At 45.5% G+C, this 21,231-nt stretch overlaps 1 protein-coding gene across 2 annotated transcripts in view; it reads left to right on the forward strand.

Annotated features, from left to right (window-relative positions):
* Positions 1 to 21,231, forward strand: part of CRTC1 (CREB regulated transcription coactivator 1) — a 193,333-nt gene that overhangs the window by 112,429 nt on the left and 59,673 nt on the right. For both annotated transcript variants that reach the window (XM_069215548.1, XM_069215549.1), the window contains exons 7-8: positions 1,584 to 1,627; positions 11,156 to 11,376. In XM_069215548.1, coding sequence (XP_069071649.1) covers positions 1,584 to 1,627; positions 11,156 to 11,376 — 265 coding nt within the window. The remainder of the gene's footprint in view (positions 1 to 1,583; positions 1,628 to 11,155; positions 11,377 to 21,231) is intronic.

Below are 21,231 nucleotides of genomic sequence, written 5' to 3' on the forward strand. Positions count from 1 at the left end.
TCTGCATGTTTAAAAGTCTGGTGTGCACGTGCCAGTCTACACCACACGTCAGGTCTACAACAAAACAACCATTCCATTTAAAATATAGTAACATAAACATGGTTCCTCAAAGTAAATGCAGCTGCAAATTCAATCCCTACCTCTAATATCCGTACTGAGACAAATTGCCTTGTAGTACTGTGTAAGTGTGGCGTCCTGCACGGGTGCCATCTTGAGTCAGAGTTAAGTGTGCAATGATAGGTGACAGACTAACTGTTCTTAGTCCGATATCACTGCAAACGGAAATGATGAAAGGATTATTACAGACTTTAAAAAAAAACTCCATTATCTTAACCGCCATGTATTGTCCTGAGCTACCATACTATGCGGATCTTTCTGTTCATCAATAGCCTTTCAACAATGATGGAATAAATTGATGGAATGAAATGAATATAAATACAGTAATGATTGTGGCCATTTTTTTCTTTTTCTGCAAAGGTATTGTAGGTAATTGCGACCCCCGCGAGAACATGTGCATATTTAGAGATGTGGAAGGTGATTTACCTTTTGGGCCTCTAATAAGGGCCTCTTGAAGAAGTTGAGTCACCGCAAGGCATGGCTGGAAATCCCGACATGTTGCCCAACATGGTAGATCAAGTGGTCATGCTATCCATTATTAAAGGTTGCTGAACATTCCAGTGTGAAGAGCAGGATGGATAGCCATTTCTAAGTGGGTTGTCACTCTAGACTGACTGCAATGCTTGCAGTGTGCTGGTTGATGGCCGGTAAAGGAAACTTAGCAGTTGTTACATAATCACCTGCTGCTTCCTTACTGCCATCTTTTCATTGTGTTCAGTAGTTCTACTCAACTTCCAACAAGTTCCATGTTAAATTTACCTCTTCTCCTTAAGTGGAGAAATAATGTTTTTCTGTCCCTGGGTTGTCACAACATATTCACCTAATCTACATGGCCTAGTAGACATGCATCACCAGAGTTCAGTTTTAAAAGTATTAAAGAAGGAGTGATTCAGATGGCATGAAGACATAAGCATTGTAATTTTTATATTTATATCCAGGCGTTCCATATTTCCGTAGTATCTTCCTCCCACTTTACAGCTGTAGCTGTCTTTCCCCGTATTTTTGAAGTCATCGGACATGCTGGGAGTTGATTGTATTTGTGTGTCATGAAGCGTGACAACCATTTTAAAGATCAAAACAACTCTTATAGGTGTGACTGTGACCATATACTGAGGCAAATTAATTGGTTTCCATAATAGCTGTGTTTCATAAACTGTAGTCATAACTATAATTTTCAGAGATTTAGTCACACTTTTAAGGCTGGTAATGAAGAGATTAGTTTCTGTAAAACAGCAACGTTAATCTAAAGATTGATGTAGAAACATTCTTTTATGCGCATTTCATCTTGTTCATGTCATCTCAGATTATGAAACAAAATTGAATTCTTTATTTGGAGCATGTGTATGGTCTACGCTGAAGAGTTGAATGTCTGGTGCTGAGTTTTGTTACATTAGATAAAAGCTAATGCTAATATATGATGGATTTAACAAATCTGTAATTCATGATCTCACTCTCTTGTGTTGCAGACTGGGAGTTCAAGGCCAAAATCATGTGAAGTGCCCGGAATCAGGTATTGTTTGTATTTGAGTGTCAATTGTGAAAGATGTCACATATATCCAACAAGATACAAAATGCAAATAAGGATGAAGTCTCAAGTACAGTGTGATTTAGCCAGTGCTCAATTTGAGCCTGTGGTTACAAGCATAGTTTTTTTGTCAAAAATTTCACTTCAAATATTACATTGATATCAGTGATGTTATCAAAGATGTCACGAGTGATGTATTATGTGGGGTAATTAGCACTGCATGGTGAGGGCACGAGTTACAGTTATCTTAGGGCACGAGTTATAGTTATTTGAGATAACCATAAGTATAACTGATTAATTTCTATGGTTTGGTACGTTTAAAGTGTGAGCCTAACTATAGCGTCCCTGTAATCTTTGTTTTTTGGAGTGGATGTCTATGGCTTTTAATTTTCTTTCCTACCTAGAACATCCCTGTAACCTTTGTTTTTTTCATACAATTTCTATGTTCTTCTTTTTTTATATTTTTTAATGTAAAGTAATGTTCGATGGCATCTGTCGCTGTAGATACACATGGTATGCATTAGCTCGCCATCTGGTGTTGGGTCGGAGTGTTACAAGTTGTTTTTCTTCGAAGAAGTGTTTTCGAGTCACTGGACCGAGTGGCTCCTCCTTCTGTGCTCATTGCGCATGGGCGTCGACTCCATCTTCGATTGTTTTCTTTCCGCCATCGGGTTCGGACGTGTTCCTGTCGCTCCGAGTTTCGGAACGGAAAGATAGCTGAAAACGGAAGATTTTCGACGGTATCGTTGCGATCCGGTTCGAGATAAACACATACGACAACGCATTGAACATCGAAGCGCTTCGGTGCCCTTCGGGGTAGATTTCGGCACACCGTCGGGGCCTAGTCGGCCCGACCGCGTGGAGAACAACGCCGATGGAACGGACCCCGTTTCGATTCTGCCCTGAATGCCACAACAAATATCCTTATACGGACCAACACTCGGTCTGTAACCTGTGCCTGTCACCCGAGCACAGCGAAGAATCCTGTGAGGCCTGTCGGGCGTTCCGGTCCCGAAAAACTCTGCGCGACCGTCGAGCGAGAAGACTGCAGATGGCGTCCACGCCAAAAGAGCATCGACAGTTCGAGACAGAAGAGGAACAGGAGGAATCCTTTTCCATCCAGGATTCAGACTCCGACGAACTCGACCATCCAAAAACAGTGAGTAAGACGTCGAGATCAGAAATTAAAAAAGGCAAAAAGGCCCAGGGGACGCCACTGCCAACCGGCCATGGCTCAACCCAAATTCACGGTGACCAACAATCGGCACCGAAAAAGGCCCATTCAGTGTCGAGATCGTCCGACTCCGGTCGAGACACCGGCACGCAGCCTCCTCGGGACCGAGAGAGTGCTAAAGAGAAGCATCGACACCGAGAGTTCGGTGTCGACACGGATCGACGCCGAGACAGTGGCGCCGAAGATCATAGAGGCCAAGATTTTTCGGCACAAAAGAAGAGGAAGGTTACCTCGGAGCCGAAAAAACAAACAACAGGGTTTTCGGAGCCGAAAAAAGCACCAACAGACCCAGTTTCAGGCTCCTATACTGAAGAACTTTCTATGTCTTCACAAATGAAAAGACACAGATTCGAACAGGAACTGCAATCCACTGAAGTGGATCACACGCAGAAGCGTATCTTTATTCAGCAGGGGACAGGGAAGATCAGTACCCTTCCACCTGTCAAAAGAAAGAGAACACTTCAGTTTGTAGCACGAGAGGCTCCTCAGCAACAAACAGCAAAGACGGTAACACCTCCTCCCTCGCCTCCACCTGTAACTCCGGCTTCACCAACTTACACCCCGTCACATTCGCCAGCTCACACCGCCATGAGCCACGATGACCAAGATCAGGACGCGTGGGACTTGTACGATGCACCAGTGTCTGATAACAGCCCAGACACATACCCAACTAGGCCATCACCACCTGAGGACAGCACAGCCTATTCACAAGTGGTGGCTAGAGCAGCTCAGTTCCATAATGTGGAACTACACTCTGAACAAGTAGAGGATGACTTTTTATTTAACACCCTCTCCTCCACCCACAGCTCCTACCAGAGCCTGCCTATGCTCCCAGGCATGCTTCGCCATGCAAAGGAGATCTTCAAAGAGCCAGTCAAAAGCAGGGCAGTAACGCCTAGAGTGGACAAAAAATATAAGGCGCCTCCTACAGACCCTGTATTCATCACCTCTCAGCTGCCACTAGATTCTGTGGTGGTAGGGGCTGCCAGAAAACGGGCAAATTCACACACTTCTGGGGATGCACCTCCCCCAGATAAAGAAAGCAGAAAGTTTGATGCAGCCGGGAAGAGGGTCGCTGTCCAGGCAGCAAACCAGTGGCGCATCACAAACTCACAAGCGCTGCTAGCGCGATACGACAGTGCCCACTGGGATGAGATGCAGCATCTCATTGAACATCTCCCAAAAGATCTACAAAAAAGAGCAAAACAGGTTGTTGAAGAAGGTCAAAACATTTCCAACAATCAAATACGCTCCTCTATGGATGCAGCAGACACAGCCGCAAGGACCATTAATACGTCGGTTACCATCCGTAGGCACGCATGGCTCAGAACGTCTGGATTCAAGCCGGAAATTCAGCAGGCAGTACTTAACATGCCAGTAAACGAAAAAATGCTGTTCGGTCCGGAGGTCGACACAGCCATAGAAAAGCTCAAAAAGGACACTGCCAAGGCCATGGGCGCACTCTACTCCCCGCAGAGCAGAGGATCTTATACCACCTTCCGCAAAACACCTTTTAGAGGAGGGTTTCGGGGTCAGGCCACACAAGCCAGTACCTCACAGTCCGCACCGTCCACCTACCAGGGACAGTACAGGGGAGGCTTTCGGGGCCAGTATAGTGGAGGGCAATTCCCTAGGAATAGAGGAAGATTTCAAAGCCCCAAAACCACTACCAACAAGCAGTGACTCACACGTCACTCACCCCCCCCCCCACACAACACCAGTGGGGGGAAGGATAGGTCAATATTACGAAGCATGGGAGGAAATAACTACAGACACATGGGTCCTAGCAATTATCCAACATGGTTATTGCATAGAATTCCTGCAATTCCCTCCAGACATACCACCAAAATCACAAAATTTATCAAAACACCATTCACAGCTTCTAGAGATAGAAGTTCAAGCATTACTGCAAAAAAATGCAATAGAATTAGTACCAAGCACACAAATAAACACAGGAGTTTATTCACTGTACTTCTTGATACCAAAAAAGGACAAAACACTGAGACCAATTCTGGACCTCAGAGTAGTAAACACATTCATCAAATCAGACCACTTTCACATGGTCACACTACAAGAAGTGTTACCATTGCTCAAAAAACACAACTACATGACAACCCTAGACCTCAAAGACGCATATTTCCATATACCAATACATCAATCGCACAGAAAATATCTAAGGTTTGTATTCAAAGGAATACATTACCAATTCAAAGTATTGCCTTTCGGTTTAACAACCGCTCCAAGGGTATTCACAAAATGCCTAGCAGTAGTCGCTGCACACATCAGAAGGCAGCAAATACATGTATTCCCGTATCTAGACGACTGGCTAATCAAAACCAGTTCGCTCACACAATGCTCAAACCACACAAATCAAGTTATACAAACCCTCTACAAACTAGGGTTCACCGTCAACTTTGCAAAATCCAACATTCAGCCAAGCAAAGTACAGCAATATCTAGGGGCCATAATAGACACGACAAAAGGAGTAGCAACGCCAACTCCACAAAGAATTCACAATTTCAACAGAGTCATTCAACACATGTCTCCAAATCAAACAATACAAGCAAGAACAATACTACAGCTCCTAGGCATGATGTCCTCCTGCATAGCCATTGTCCCAAACGCAAGACTGCACATGAGGCCCTTACAACAATGCCTAGCCTCACAGTGGTCTCAAGCACAGGGTCACCTTCTAGATCTGGTGTTAATAGACCGCCAAACTTACCTCTCGCTTCTATGGTGGAACAGTATAAATTTAAACAAAGGGCGGCCTTTCCAAGACCCAGTGCCACAGTACGTAATAACAGATGCTTCCATGACAGGGTGGGGAGCACATCTCAATCAACACACCATAAGAGGACAATGGAACATACATCAAACAAAACTGCATATAAATCATCTAGAATTATTAGCAGTTTTTCAAGCACTAAAAGCTTTCCAACCAATCATAACCCACAAATACATCCTTGTCAAAACAGACAACATGACAACGATGTATTATCTAAACAAACAAGGAGGAACACATTCAACGCAGTTAAGCTTATTAGCTCAAAACATATGGAAGTGGGCAATCCACCATCAAATTCGCCTCATAGCACAGTTTATTCCAGGGATCCAGAATCAACTGGCAGACAATCTCTCTCGAGATCACCAACAAGTCCACGAATGGGAAATCCACCCACAAATTCTGAACACCTACTTCACACTCTGGGGAACACCTCAGATAGACTTATTTGCAACAAAAGAGAACGCAAAATGCCAAAACTTCGCGTCCAGATACCCACACAAGCAATCCCAAGGCAATGCCCTATGGATGAACTGGTCAGGAATATTTGCTTACGCTTTTCCTCCTCTCCCTCTCCTCCCTTATCTAGTGAACAAATTGAGTCAAAACAAACTCAAACTCATTTTAATAGCACCAACGTGGGCAAGACAACCCTGGTACACAACACTGCTAGATCTTTCTGTAGTACCCCACATCAAACTGCCGATCAAACCAGATCTGTTAACGCAACACAACCAACAGATCAGACACCCAGATCCAGCATCGCTGAATCTAGCAATCTGGCTCCTGAAATCCTAGAATTCGGACACTTACAACTTAGCCAAGAGTGTATGGAGGTCATAAAGCAGGCCAGAAGGCCATCCACTAGACACTGCTACGCAAGTAAGTGGAAAAGATTTGTTTGTTACTGCCATCATAATCAGATACAACCACTAGACGCAACTCCAAAACATATAATAAATTACTTGCTCCATTTACAAAAAGCAAGGCTAGCCTTCTCTTCTATTAAAATACACCTTGCAGCAATATCTGCATTCCTGCAGACTACCTATTCAACTTCCTTGTATAGGATACCAGTCATCAAAGCATTCATAGAAGGTCTTAAAAGAATTATACCACCAAGAACACCACCTGTTCCTTCATGGAACCTAAACGTGGTCCTAACAAGACTCATGGGCCCACCTTTCGAACCCATGCACTCTTGCGGAATACAATTCCTAACCTGGAAAGTTGCCTTTCTCATCGCCATTACATCTCTGAGAAGAGTAAGTGAAATTCAAGCGTTCACAACACAGGAACCTTTTATACAAATACATAAAAATAAGATCGTCCTACGACCTAATCCAAAATTTTTACCAAAAGTTATTTCACCGTTCCATCTAAATCAAACGGTAGAACTACCTGTTTTTTTCCCACAGCCAGATTCTGTGGCTGAAAGAGCACTACATACATTAGATGTCAAAAGAGCATTAATGTACTACATTGACAGAACAAAGAACATCAGAAAGACTAAACAGCTATTTATTGCATTCCAAAAACCTCATGCAGGTAACCCAATATCAAAACAAGGTATAGCCAGATGGATTGTTAAATGCATCCAAATCTGCTACCTTAAAGCAAAAAGACAACTGCCCATTACTCCCAGGGCACATTCAACCAGGAAAAAAGGTGCTTCAATGGCCTTTTTAGGAAACATCCCAATGCATGAAATATGTAAGGCATCCACATGGTCTACGCCTCACACATTCACCAAACACTACTGTATAGATGTGCTATCCGCACAACAAGCCGCAGTAGGTCAAGCTGTATTAAGAACTCTATTTCAGACAACTTCTACTCCTACAGGCTAATCCACCGCTTATGGGGAAATAACTGCTTACTAGTCTATGCATACCATGTGTATCTACAGCGACAGATGCCATCGAACTGAAAATGTCACTTACCCAGTGTACATCTGTTCGTGGCATCAGTCGCTGAGATTCACATGGGCCCACCCACCTCCCCGGAAGCCTGTAGCAGTTCAGAAGTTACCTTCAATTTTGTACATTTGTATATATATTATTTAAACCTTTAATAGGTACATACTTACACACTTCATTGCGCGGGCACTATTACTATAGTACAACTCCTACCTCACCCTCTGCGGGGAAAACAATCGAAGATGGAGTCGACGCCCATGCTCAATGAGCACAGAAGGAGGAGCCACTCGGTCCAGTGACTCGAAAACACTTCTTCGAAGAAAAACAACTTGTAACACTCCGACCCAACACCAGATGGCGAGCTAATGCATACCATGTGAATCTCAGCGACTGATGCCACGAACAGATGTACACTGGGTAAGTGACATTTTCATTTCATTACTATATGTTAATCCTGCCACCTACGTGCTCGACCTTTGACTGTTCGCAGTGGCGGTTGTCCGCAGAGACCCTGTCGGTAATTTGTGGCAAAAATGTTTTTTTTAAAGTGCTTTTTAGCCCTGGGCGGGGTCCCTCTAGTACCATCCATACCCTGGCCCCTTCTCTTTTTCTTTTCTGTTCCTTAACTTTTTTCTGGGACTCTACTAAAGCAGAGTTTCAACATGGGTACCAAAACTTACTTGTTGAAGTCCTGTCAGACAATCAGATCGCAGCCCGAAATCTGAAGGGGTCACAAATCATTTGCGTCCCTATATATTCAAATTTGGATTTTCTTTAATTTCTCTAAAACTACTGAACAGATTTACACCAAATAACACAAGCATTTGCAATGCAATGGGTCTCGCGTTTGCTCGAGTAAAAGCTATTAGCGTTGTAAGTTCCTAACTGGACTTTTCTTGCCACTTAAATTGAAAATGAAAAGTAAAACATTTGACACAAGAGCCCATTCAATGTGCCATGGCTACCATGAGCATGAGCTCGAATAATAGATACAAAAAGAAGTTTGCTCGCAGTCAAACGTATCGGCAATCGTGCAATTATCTATGTAACAGGGTCCGTGTCTGAGGCGGTAACAAAACCGCCCCAAGGCGGGACAAACATAAAGCATTTATCAGAGATAACAAAGGATTTTTGAAAGGTAAGCCGACGAACCAGTGAAAGTGATGGGCATGCAGTGGGTGTGGTTAAAAGTCCACAATTCCTACAACAGGTCAAAGCGCTTGCACACCCAACCTAAAAAGGGTGCTTTCTGGACCAAGAGCTACCTTTCTGACAAATTTGGTGTAATTCCGTCCTGTGGTTTATGCGCTATCGCTGTTCAAAATACCTCTTGAAAAAGGAATGGGGAAAAAGCCTTCAGCTCGGGCTAGGCGTCACAGGTGCAGACGTGCTTTTCAGTGTTCGGTTTTCTGTGGTCCGGTTTCGCATTTGTCTTGGGGTGCCTGCAAAATGCAGGGGAGCAGTTCTGCCGCTCTACAGGAGTTCCTGGGTCTTTATCGAAGGCATTCAGGCCTCCCTGGCTTTTGGAGGCACAGCAGCTTGCAGGATGAGTCGGCTTTGGTGCAAATCGACAGGAACAGCAGACAGGCTAGCAGGTTTGGGGCCCAAGTCAGGTGGTTCTTCCTTGGGCTTTGCCTTTGCTGCTCTTGGGTGACCTTCGTAGGTCAGCAGGAATCTGCTTTCCTGGTGCCAGGGCCTCCCCTAAATACTGAATTTAGGGGTGTTTCGGGGATTGTAGGGTAGTAGCCAATGGGCTACATACCCCTGGGGTCACTACAGCCACTATAACCCCCACCCACTATGTCCCAGAGTTCCTAAATCTGCCATCACCAACATGACAGGTTTCTAAATGTTATGTCCACAACGGGCCGCTCACTTTAGGGGTGGGACTGACCTGAGGAATGGAAACACCTCTCTGAATACAAAATTTCCCACCTTTCCCAGTGCCAAATGGGCCCTGAGGCAGTGGGGGGTCGGCATCTCTCCTCTGAGTGAAGCCAGATGTACCTACCAAGGGCAGTTTGCTACTTTGAAGCCCCAGGCCCAGGAATGCAGATTTGCAGATCAGGCTGTTGGGTGGGGTCCGTAGACATGCTGTGTTTGAGTGCCCCGAGATCAAAGGCTTTCACCTGGGGGTTGGGAGGGGGTGGGGTCAGACTCGTGTCACGTGGTGGCAGACTGGCTGAAACTGGTCAGTCCGCACACGGGTAGATAGGAGGTTTTTAGGGGACACCTCTAAGCTGCCCTCCGGATGCATGTATTAATAATTCCATCACTGTCATCATGAAGGGTTTATTAATAGGAGATGTTTGATACCAAACATCCCAATCTTCAGCAAAACCATCATGTACCTGGAGAACTCATAGTAACCAGTGTCCAGCACATGCACGTAAAATGGCTTCCCTGTTCACTCATTGTAATAATCAGCAGAGACATAGAAGGGGCATATCTGCTCTTGCAGGTATGTCCTCGCACATAATATATTGCACCATGCCTTAGGGCAGTAAGGCCTGCTGTACGGGTGAAGTAAATATATTGCATGCAGTGTTAGGGGACATGGCACAAGGGCTGTGTGCCATGTTGTTTTCACTTTTAGCTGCACAAAGACACAGCCTGCAATGGCAGTCTACATGAGCTAGGTGAGGGGTCCCTGAGGGTGGCATAATGCATGCTTCAGGCCTTGGGGTCCCTGTTTGGTACCCATGCCCTAGGTACCAGGGTTACCATTTACTAGGAACTTAAATGGGGGGCCAAAAGTATTCCCAGTTGAGGAACAACGGCACAGTTTTAGGGAAAGATCCGCCATGGGGGCCTGATTGGTAGGACCCTTGTCCACTTTCAGTCAGAATTGCATCAAATACCAGGCAAAAAGTGGGGGTAACCATCTCAAAAAGACACTTTACCACAGGGTCCCACCTACTTCCAATTGGATTCTAAACTGCCCCATCCCTACACTAGCATACAAACTGCAAATAATTAATATAATGTACAGCAGTGGCGTAAAGGAGAAAGCACAGTTCTTTGTAACAAAGTCAATACAAAATGGAACTTGAGTGCTGTGAGGAAATTGTCATCTGCAGGAAAGGTTGGATATTGTTTAACGATTATAACAGATGCTGTAGCTTTGTTGCAAATGTTTATTCCTGTGCAAATGTATTTTCCAGCTTAATTTAGGTCGTATTATCGTATTCTAGATTTTCGATTTTTAACTTCTAAAAGAGAAGTCAGTTGTTTGGTCTTTTCACTGCAACACGGTGTGCCAACATTCGTTGCAGCAGTACATCACAAACATGTGTCCCATCCCAAGATAGTACAGTTTCTTGTATACATTTTTGTTCACCAATTCAAAATAATTGTCTCCATTTTATCAGTTTAAATTTACAAATTTTAATTCACATAAGCCTTGTTTCCTCTTCAAGCAAATATTAGTGATCTATTAATCATGAAGAATGTATTTCAGATCATCAGTATTGTATATTTTATTAACGAATAAAGTTTGATGCATTAATCATGAAGACCTTATTTCACTTCATGAAATTAGTAACACGTTCACTTTCTTATTCTTTTGAATTAAGCATCTATCCATCATCTGAACAGGAAAACAACTCTTCCTTGGTTCCTGCTGCCCACAACACCGGTGGCTCCTTGCCTGACTTGACAAACATGCATTTCCCTTCTCCTCTACCAATCCCATTGGATCCTGAGGAAAATGCGTTCCCGTCTCTGAGTAGCTCAGGCAGCACCAGTAACCTTTCAACAACCATGACCCACATGGGGATCGGCACCGGCACTCAAGGTGATAAAAATACTTTTTTAATGTTGACAAATCTCTGTGTCGTTTAAGAGGCGTGCTTTTTTTGTTAAATATTTTTTATTGAATTATTCCAGCTTCCACTAGCACGGTCTTAAATTAGTGCATACTGTCTAATCAATAAAACAGAAAACTATGAGAGTAAATTAGTACATGCTTAAAGACTTTAGGATTTGACTGATGATGCAATCAATACATGTAAAAGACATTAGAACACATGTATACTTGAAGGAAGATTTGGGGAGCAATCGCCTGAGATTACTATTTTGGATATCATATCTATATTGTACATCATATAGCATAAAGTAAAGAATTAATGGAGAGATTAGAAAGAAAAAAAACGTAAGAAAGAAATCAGCTGTTTGGCTGACTGTGTGAACAAAGGTCAATATAGTGAGGTCACTTGGTGATTGTGTTTGTGATTTGTTTGTGATGTGTGTCTGAACTGTTGGAGAGTGAAAATCTTCTGTTTAGATATTTGTGCTCATTGCATAGAGTTTACTCGTGTGCTTCAGAGAATTGGTTGCGTTTTCACTCTGAAACATATTTTTGCCTTCTCTATGTAAAAGACAAAATTATATATTTCTGTACTCTGTGTACATACATGTCTATACCATATATATGAAGGTGCACAGAATGTATATGGTATTTATTATCGTTGCTCACTGAGGACGTGATTCTCAAGAGGTAAAGCCATAACACAAAGTCACGAAACTGCTGACCCTCGGGGTGTTGATAGCTTTGCTACTTTTCATTGTTTTTTTGCAATAAACAGGGATTGGAACAGTAACTTTGTGTGGGGTGTTGCTCCTGAGTTTTGAACAGGGAGTCAAAGCTATGATATCTATATGTATATAGTGCACAGTGGTGATACGCAGTGTGCCTTTGTGGTTAGGTCAGAGCTTCCATTGAAAAGCCATTATTTTGTTTTACTAACCACTGTGGTACCATTTGACAAATGTACAGTTAACTTTCCCAAAAAAAGTTTGTCCATTTATTGGTTTGGCATGCCAGGTTTTGAGCAGGTTTTTCAAATGGAAGTGAACATAAAAGGAGAGGCAGGGAGTTATCAAAGCATTGTTTCCCATTTTAAAATCCGTAGGAATCTTAGTTATTCACTACTGGGTGCTGAATGGCAACTTGACGTTAAACTAGAATGTTACTCAAGGAAGTGCCTTTGCCTGTGTTAGTGCCTGTGTTAGTGTTAGGAAAACTTTAGGTAGGCTTGAAATCATCCTGACTTAACAATGTTTTTTAATTATAACTTTGTGCTGATAGACAGTTTTGCACCACACTTGGCAGATTCTTAGCAGGTTTAATTTATATGTTTGTAATTGAACAGATTCATCATGGCAGGGTCATGGGGCACTCCTGAAATGGGTGTTCAGAAATGTTAATTTACTGATAACTATGGCATCATCAATGAATACATATGAAATTTGCTAAATATTTAGCATGTTTAGTCTTCTGTGGGTATGCCAAGTTTAGTAATAATCCAACATCATTTTTCTTTACTATTTATAGATAGCCCAGTACACACTTCTTCACAGCAAATATAGTGCTTTTTACGTTCTACAAATGGCAGTGGCATTTAAAATTGTAATCAATATGACTTGTGTTACAAGTCATTCACTTCTTGATTTTTCTTTCCTTATTGTCATATGGTACATTTAGTGCATTCTGTGGATGCTCTTTTTTTCAGATTTTACTTTTTGTACAATGATAAAAACAGGTGTTAGATGTAACCATACTTAGTTTCTTTCAGGAAGTTGCTGCTTGTAAGGGTGTCTCATAATGAACTTTCTTCAAAGTGTAACCTGAGATTTCACAACTATTGATAAGTTGCTCCGAATGCAGAATTTTACAGTGTATTCTAACAATTCTGTTGATCACATTACTGTTGCATATGCTAAACCCGGGAATCTCATCATTAGATTTGTGTTTTTCCTCCAAAGATCAGCTTATTTCAGGTTTTCCCATCTGTTCTTTTTTTTTTTTTTTTTTTTTTTTTTTTTTTTCTGTTTACGCTGCCTTCTTGGTACACACCCTTTCTAAAAAACATATTTGTCTTATCTAGTTTCTCATGTTAATATCTTTCCTCTGTACTAAAGTTTTTCTCACAGAACACCTCCCCATATAGGATGCTTCAGTTTAATTCTGGCAAGTGTTGAATTTTCCCATGTAGTAAACTATAACCTGCTCTGTATTCTGTGAAAACAATTTGTTTACCCCTGTCAACAGGAACCTCTGCAGCCCTACAACTAATGTTGGCTGTGTTGAAATACTGTACAGCCTTACAACTAATATTGCCTGTGTTCAAAACATTCAAATCATTCTTACTTGGACCCTGCACAAACTCAGTTGCTTATCTTTCTGTCCCTGGCTACGCCACAAAAAATATATTTGATAGAGACTTCTAGTTGCAGGTTACTTACTTTGGAATTTCCCCCAGGCATCAGAATGGATCCGGCGATTTTTCTTCAACATTATCCTTGCGCGGCATCAAGTGGCGTCAGTCGACTCCGCATCCGTCGTTGGCATCGTAGTCACCATGATGACGTTGGCATCGTAGTCACTGTGATGACTTCTGGGTCCTACATAGGCGCTCCCTCAGTGCAGTGACATCGGTTGTGTTCTTTCTGTGCCGCGCGCTAATCTGGAGATAGCTACCCTGATCGTTTTTGACCAATTGTAACACTTTTGTTGACTTTTTTTTGGTGCATCAAGGATGTCCTCAAAGACCGGGTGTCGTGCTCAGAGTTCCGGGCGATACACCCAAAGGCTTTGAGGGAGCGGTCCCTAAAGCCCATGGTGGCCCGGCGCTTGACTCCGCATTGCTCCTGGTGTTGCTCGAGAGGAAGGTCTCAAGACCATTCGTGGAGTCACCACCACTCGTCTTCTTCCAAGTCTTCTGGTCACTCGGGTAAGAAGAAGAAGTCGAAGAAGGCTAGCTATTCTTCAACTTCACCACGTCGCTTGGCTGATGTGACACAGGAGGAGCAACGATGCTCCAGGCTTCCGTCTGCGGGGCCTACTACTTGGTCTGTTACGTGCCTCTGAGAGTTTCCGGGAGCCGGAGTGACCCCCTTCCCAACTGAAAGACTTCCATGAGGGGATGCATCTCATATTTGGGCAGCTGCAGTGCCATCTGGGTCTGGGGGTTTGGTTGGGGTCCTTTCGGGTTCTGTGCCGGCAGCTTCAGCCTTGACCTCCGAGGGCCCCTCGGATAAGCTATGGGATCCGTGCTGATGCCGGTCGTGCCATTGCGACCTTCCCAGGCTAAGTCGTGGATGTTCTTGAAGTCGGTTGGGCGCACGATTGACGTGGACCCAATCCTAATTCCCGACGAGCTGAAACGACGTTGGCCGATGCCACTTTTGACTTCGATGGGGCCTACTCACCCAAGGTTGGATTTAGACTCTTTTTTTCCTATGGGTACAAATGCAAGGAGGGATTGGAGGGGTTGCTGGACTGTTATGAATATCTGCTAGATGATCCTAACATGGACTGGACACAGGAATAGGGCGGGGCCAGTGGTCTGGATACTTCTCCAGACGCTGGCATGCTTTCTCCTCCTACCGTGGCTACAGCAGAGGGATCCTCCTATTCAGTGGTTGTCAGTATGGCGGGTGAGGTCCTTGGCCTCAAACTTCCCACTGTAGCGGTCAGGACTATTCTCCTGAGGTGCTTCAGCTTCGGAACCTCTCCTCCCTTTCAATGAAGCCCTCACTGATGTCCTTCTGGGTCCAGACCCAGCACAGGGGCTCCTGTGAATAGGACAATCGCTCGCCGCCATCGACACAACCCTAAATTCCTGTCCCAACATCCCACACCCTAGATCCTTGTCATCCAGGCATCCTCATCATCTGGCTCATTTCCATCCGCTCCCCCGGATAGAGAATCAAACAGGCTGGACCAGCTTGGGAAGAAGATGTCTTCTTCCTCCAGTCTGGCGTTCGGCAAGTGAACACTGTATGCCTTTTGGGCCATTACACCCAGTCCTTGTGGGATAGTCGCGCAAGTCTTGCCTCTGATCCCGGAGGAGGCCAGGCTCTTGTCTCCCACGCTGTTGCTGATGGGAGAGATGCAGCGAAGTTCACTATTTGCTGTGGGCTGGACCCGACCGGCTCTCTGGGTAGATTGGTTGTGTCAACAGTGGCCTTGAGGCGCCACATCTGGTTGAGGACATCTGGTTTTTAGGGGGATGTCCAACCGACCCTTATGGACATGGCCTTTGATGGCACCTGTCTTTTCAGAGACAAGGCGGACTCAGCGCTTGAGAGGCTCAAGGAGTCCCAGATTACAGCTCGGTCCCTCAGCCTTTCAACTGGCCCTCGTCCCCAACAGTGCCCCTTTCGTGGCCACGGAAGAGGCTCCCTGTTGCGTCCCTTTCCCAGCCACCGTGCCACCCATGCTATTCAGCCCCTGCGTGGTCAGGGACGTGGAATCCCACAGGCTCGTGGGACCGGGAACCAGAGGTTTGCCCAGTCCACCCCCTCCCCTGCAGTAGCTGCCATGCCTTCCTAGTTCGTCTCCACCATCTCAGACAAGTTGCTGGCATGATTCGCCATCACTTTCCCCACTGGGAATTCATCACAACAGACAGGTGTGTTTTGCAGATCGTCTGAAGGGGCTACTCCCCTCCCCTTCGAGACTACCCCTCAAGCCATGAATCCATACTACAGCCGCCTACCGGAGGATCATCTGGTACTTCTCCGCGAGGAAGTTGCGGCTCTCTTGGCCAAGGGAGCCTTAGAAAGGGTCATTGTGCCAGAAGTAGGTTGTGGTTGTTATTCCTGCTACTTTCTGGTGTCCGAAAAGGACAAGGGCTTGCGTCTTATCCTAGACCTTCAGGCCCTCAATCTCTTCATCAAGAAGGAGAATTTCATAGAGGGTGCAGCCAGAAATGATACTGTAAAACTAGAAGTGTTCCGTGAAGTGCATAATGGGGGGGGGTGTGATTGTTAAATGACCTAGATATTAGTTATTGTATTGGTTTATCCTGTGATTGCAAACTGAACAATTTGTATAATATTTTGAAATATAAAATCAATAAAAAATATTTTTTTAAAAAGAGAATTTAAAAATGCACACTCTGGCTCAGATCCTGTCCGACTGGATGGTAGCGTGGGACTTGCAGGATGCTTATTTCCATATACCCGTCTTACCTGCCACAGACGCTACTTGTGATTCATGGTAGGTCACAAGCACTGTCAATTTACTGTGCTCCTAGGGATGCCAGTGGTTGCAGCTCATCTGTGCAGGTTAGGGGTTTCAATCTTCCACCTACCTCGACGACTGGCTCACACCCCAGAAACTCATCTCCCACTGTCAGAGTACGGCGAACCTTCTGCACATGCTGAGGTTCACTATGAACATGCCGAAGTCACACCTGACTCCCTCTCAGATGCTCCCTTTCATTGGAGCTGTTCTGGACACACTGCAGTTTCGGGCCTGTCCTCCAGAAAAGTGAGTCCAGGATATTCAGGCTATTATTCTGTTGTTTCAGCCTCTATCCTGGATTTCGGTGAGAATGACTGAGGCTGCTGGACCTCGTGGCCTCCTGCTAGTGACACATGCCAGATGGCATATGTGGGCTCTGCAGTGGGAAGTTCCAGTGGGCACAGCATCAGGGGAATCTCTCTGACATGGTCTAGATCTCGGAGGGAACTGCAAAAGCTCTGAAGTGGTGGCTTTCGAATCAGGATTGAGCCAGTGGCAGATACCTCTCCCTTCTCTAACCAGATCTTACAGTATTGACAGGCGCGTCACTCCTGGGATTAGGTGGCCACATGAGAGATGCAGAGATCAGAGGTCTCTGGTCTCCAGTGGAGTCTGGATTCCACATCAGTCTTTTAGAGCTCCAGGCGATCAGGCTTGCATTGAAAGCATTCTTTCCCTCTCTCAAAGGGAATGTGGTGCAGGTGTTCACGGACAACACTACCGCCATGTGGTACTGCATCAAACAGGGCAGAGTATGGTCCTGGACACTGTCAAGAGGCTCTGTGTCTATGGACGTGGCTGGCACATCAGGGTATTACCCTGGTGTTTGAACATCTGGCGGGCACTCTGAACGCCAGAGCAGACAAACTCAGCAGTCGATGCAAAGTCTATCATGAATGGCGTCTCCAGCCGGAGCTGGCATGAGGTCTCTTTCAGCAGTAGGGAGAGCCTTTGTTAGATTTGTTCACCTCTGCGGAGAACGCGCAATGTCATCTCTTTTGCGTGTTGAAGTTTCCAAGGCGGTACTCGCTCGGCGATGCTTTTCGTCTAGAGTGGAACTCAGTCCTCGTTTCCGCCTATACCACTTATTTCTAGAGTTCTGAAAAAGATCAAGAACGACCGGGCCAAAGTAATCCTTGTAGCTCCAGACTGGGCATGGAAAGTATGGTATCCAGAGCTACTGAGCATGGCCACAGATCCTCCAGTCAGACTGCCCCTTCTGGAGGATCTTCTGTTGCAGCAACAGGGAACGGTCCTCCACCCAAACCTGTCCAATCTTCGCCTTCATGCATGGAGCTTGAGCGGCGGGAGTTGACCGCTTTTGACCTTCTGTCTGAAGTCTCTGACGTTATCTTGGCAGCCAGGCGTCCCTCCACCAAAACGGTATACACATGTTGGCATAAATTTGTGGCATGGTGTACCAACAAGTCTGATTCCCCCCCCCCCGTCTGCTCCCCTCTCTGAGGTTCTTTTGTTCATCCTTTCCTTAGCCCAGCAGGGCTCTGCTTTGGGCACCCTTAAAGGTTATTTATCGGCTATCTCAGCTTTTCTTAGAATGCCAGACCAACCTTCTCTTTTTTTAAGTCTCCTATTGTTGGTAGAATCCTTAAGGGACTCACCCATTTGTTTCCTCCCACTGCGTTTATCAAGCCCCACTGGGACCTCAATCTTGTCCTCACTTACTTAGTTTATGCTCCTTTTGAGCCTCTACATAACTTTCCTTTGGGACTCCTTACTCCCAAAACTGTATGTTCGGTGGCATGTGTAGCTGCAGATACACATGCTGTGCATAGTCCGCCGTCTGGTGTTGGGTCGGAGTGTTACAAGTTGTTTTTCTTCGAAGAAGTCTTTTCGAGTCACGAGACCGAGGGACTCCTCCCACTTCGGTTCCATTGTGCATGGGCGTCGACTCCATCTTAGATTGTTTTTTTTCCGCCATCGGGTTCGGACGTGTTCCTTTTCGCTCCGTGTTTCGGGTCGGAAAGTTAGTCAGAATCAACGGAAAATTTGTCGGTATTGTTTCGTTCGGTATCGGGATAGTTAGGGCAAATCGACACCGAGCCTTAAAGAGCTCCGGTAGCCCTTCGGGGTATTTTCGATCCCCCGTCGGGGCCTGGTCGGCCCGACCGCGTGCAACATCGAGACTGATGGAACGGACCCCGTTCCGATTCTGTCCTAAATGCCACAGTAAATATCCTTATACAGACCAACATTTGGTCTGTAACTTGTGCCTGTCCCCCGAGCACAAGGAAGAGTCGTGTGAGGCCTGTCGCGCGTTTCGGTTGAGAAAAACGCTCAGGGACCGAAGAGCCAGGAGGTTGCAGATGGCTTCCACGCCGACAGGACAACAAGGGTTCGAGGAGGAGGAAGAAGAAGAAACTTTCTCCATCCGCGAATCGGATTCCGAGGAATTCGACGTCGACGAGCAACCAACCGTGTGTAAGACGTCGAAAGAAAGATCACATGAGAAAACAGACAAAGCCCAGGGGACGCCACTGCCAACAGGGCATGGCATAACCCATAAAGTAGGTGACCGTCCATCGGCACCGAAAAAGGGCGAGCTGGTGCCGAAGTCGTCGACTCAGGTCGAGACACAGGCACGGAACACTCTCGGGACCGAGAGAGTGGTGCAGAAAAGGCTCAACACCGAAACAGCGGCACCGAAGCTACTCGACACAGAGACAGCGGCACCGAAGCTGCTCGGCACAGAGATAGCGGCACCGAAGATGGTCGGCACCGAGAGGCCAAGACACCGAAAAAGAGAAAGATCTCGTCGGAGCCGAAAACAACTAAAGACACGGTTTCGGTGCCAAAACACCTGGCAACCGAACCAAAAACCAGTTCCTACTCAGAGGAACAATCACTGTCCTCCCAACTAAAAAGATACAGATTTGAGGAGGAATTACAAACTACAGAGGTAGATCACACACAACAGCGGATCTTTATCCAAAGGGGTACAGGGAAAATCAGCACTCTTCCCCCAATCAGAAGGAAAAGGAAACTTGACTTCCAGCAACAAGACAAGCCACCACAAGCAAAGGTGGTAAAGAGGGCAACTCCACCACCCTCTCCACCACAGTCAACTCATGTATCACCGCCACAGACTCCACCACAATCACCAGCTCATACCACCATGAGCCAGGATGATCAGGCAGCATGGGACCTATATGATGCTCCAGTATCGGACAATAGTCCAAAGTCGTACCCAACTAAACCCTCACCACCTGAGGACAGTACAGCATATGCACAGGTGGTAGCTAGGGCAGCCGAATTTCATAATGTATCTCTACATGCGGAGCCTATTGAGGATGACTTCCTCTTTAACACCCTGTCCTACACCCACAGCCCTTATCAAAGCCTTCCCATGCTCCCGGGAATGCTAAGGCACGCTAAACAGATTTTCAAGGAGCCTGTTAAAAGCAGAGCAATAACTCCAAGGGTGGAGAAAAAAATACAAGGCACCGCCCACAGACCCTGCTTTTATTACATCACAACTGACACCAGATTCAGTAGTCGTAGGAGCAGCTCGTAAAAGAGCCAACTCGCAGACATCAGGCGACGCACCACCTCCGGACAAGGAGAGCCGCAAGTTTGATGCAGCTGGGAAAAGGGTTGCAGCACAAGCTGCAAATCAGTGGCGCATCGCCAACTCGCAAGCACTCCTAGCGCGATACGACAGGGCCCATTGGGACGAGATGCAACATCTCATCGAGCACCTCCCCAAAGAATTCCAGAAACGAGCAAAACAAGTGGTTGAAGAGGGGCAAAATATCTCCAACAACCAAATACGTTCTTCTATGGATGCAGCAGATACAGCTGCAAGAACAATAAATACTGCTGTGACAATAAGGAGGCACGCATGGCTGCGCACATCTGGCTTCAAACCTGAGATACAACAGGCAGTGCTCATTATACCGTTCAATGAACAGCAATTGTTTGGCCCAGAAGTGGACACTGCAATTGAAAAATTAAAGAAGGACACTGACACAGCCAAAGCCATGGGCGCACTCTATTCCCCGCAGGGCAGAGGCACATTTTGCACATTTCGCAAAACAACTTTCAGAGGAGGGTTTCGAGGTCAAGCCACAGAAGCCAGCACCTCACAAACAAGACCACCTACCTACCAGGGACAATATCAAAGGGGTGGCTTTCGAGGCCAATACAGAGGGGGCCAATTCCCAAGAAACCGGGGAAAGTTTCAGGGTCCCCAAACCCCTCAAAATAAACAGTGACTCACAAGTCACACAACCCCTTCACACAACACCAGTGGGGGGAAGACTAAGCCAGTTCCACAAATCATGGGAGGAAATAACAACAGACACTTGGGTCTTAGCAATTATCCAACATGGTTATTGCATAGAATTTCTCCAACTCCCTCCAAACGTCCCACCGAAAACACACAATATGCCAAAACAGCATATAGACCTTCTAGGACTAGAAGTTCAAGCATTACTGCAAAAAGACGCAATAGAATTAGTACCAACAACACAAAAGAACACAGGAGTTTACTCACTGTACTTTCTAATACCGAAAAAGGACAAAAGTCTGAGACCAATATTAGATCTCAGAACACTAAACACCTACATCAAATCAGACCACTTTCACATGGTCACGTTA

The sequence above is a fragment of the Pleurodeles waltl genome, chromosome 12, assembly GCF_031143425.1.
Source record: "Pleurodeles waltl isolate 20211129_DDA chromosome 12, aPleWal1.hap1.20221129, whole genome shotgun sequence".
Classification (NCBI taxonomy): Eukaryota; Metazoa; Chordata; class Amphibia; order Caudata; family Salamandridae; genus Pleurodeles; species Pleurodeles waltl.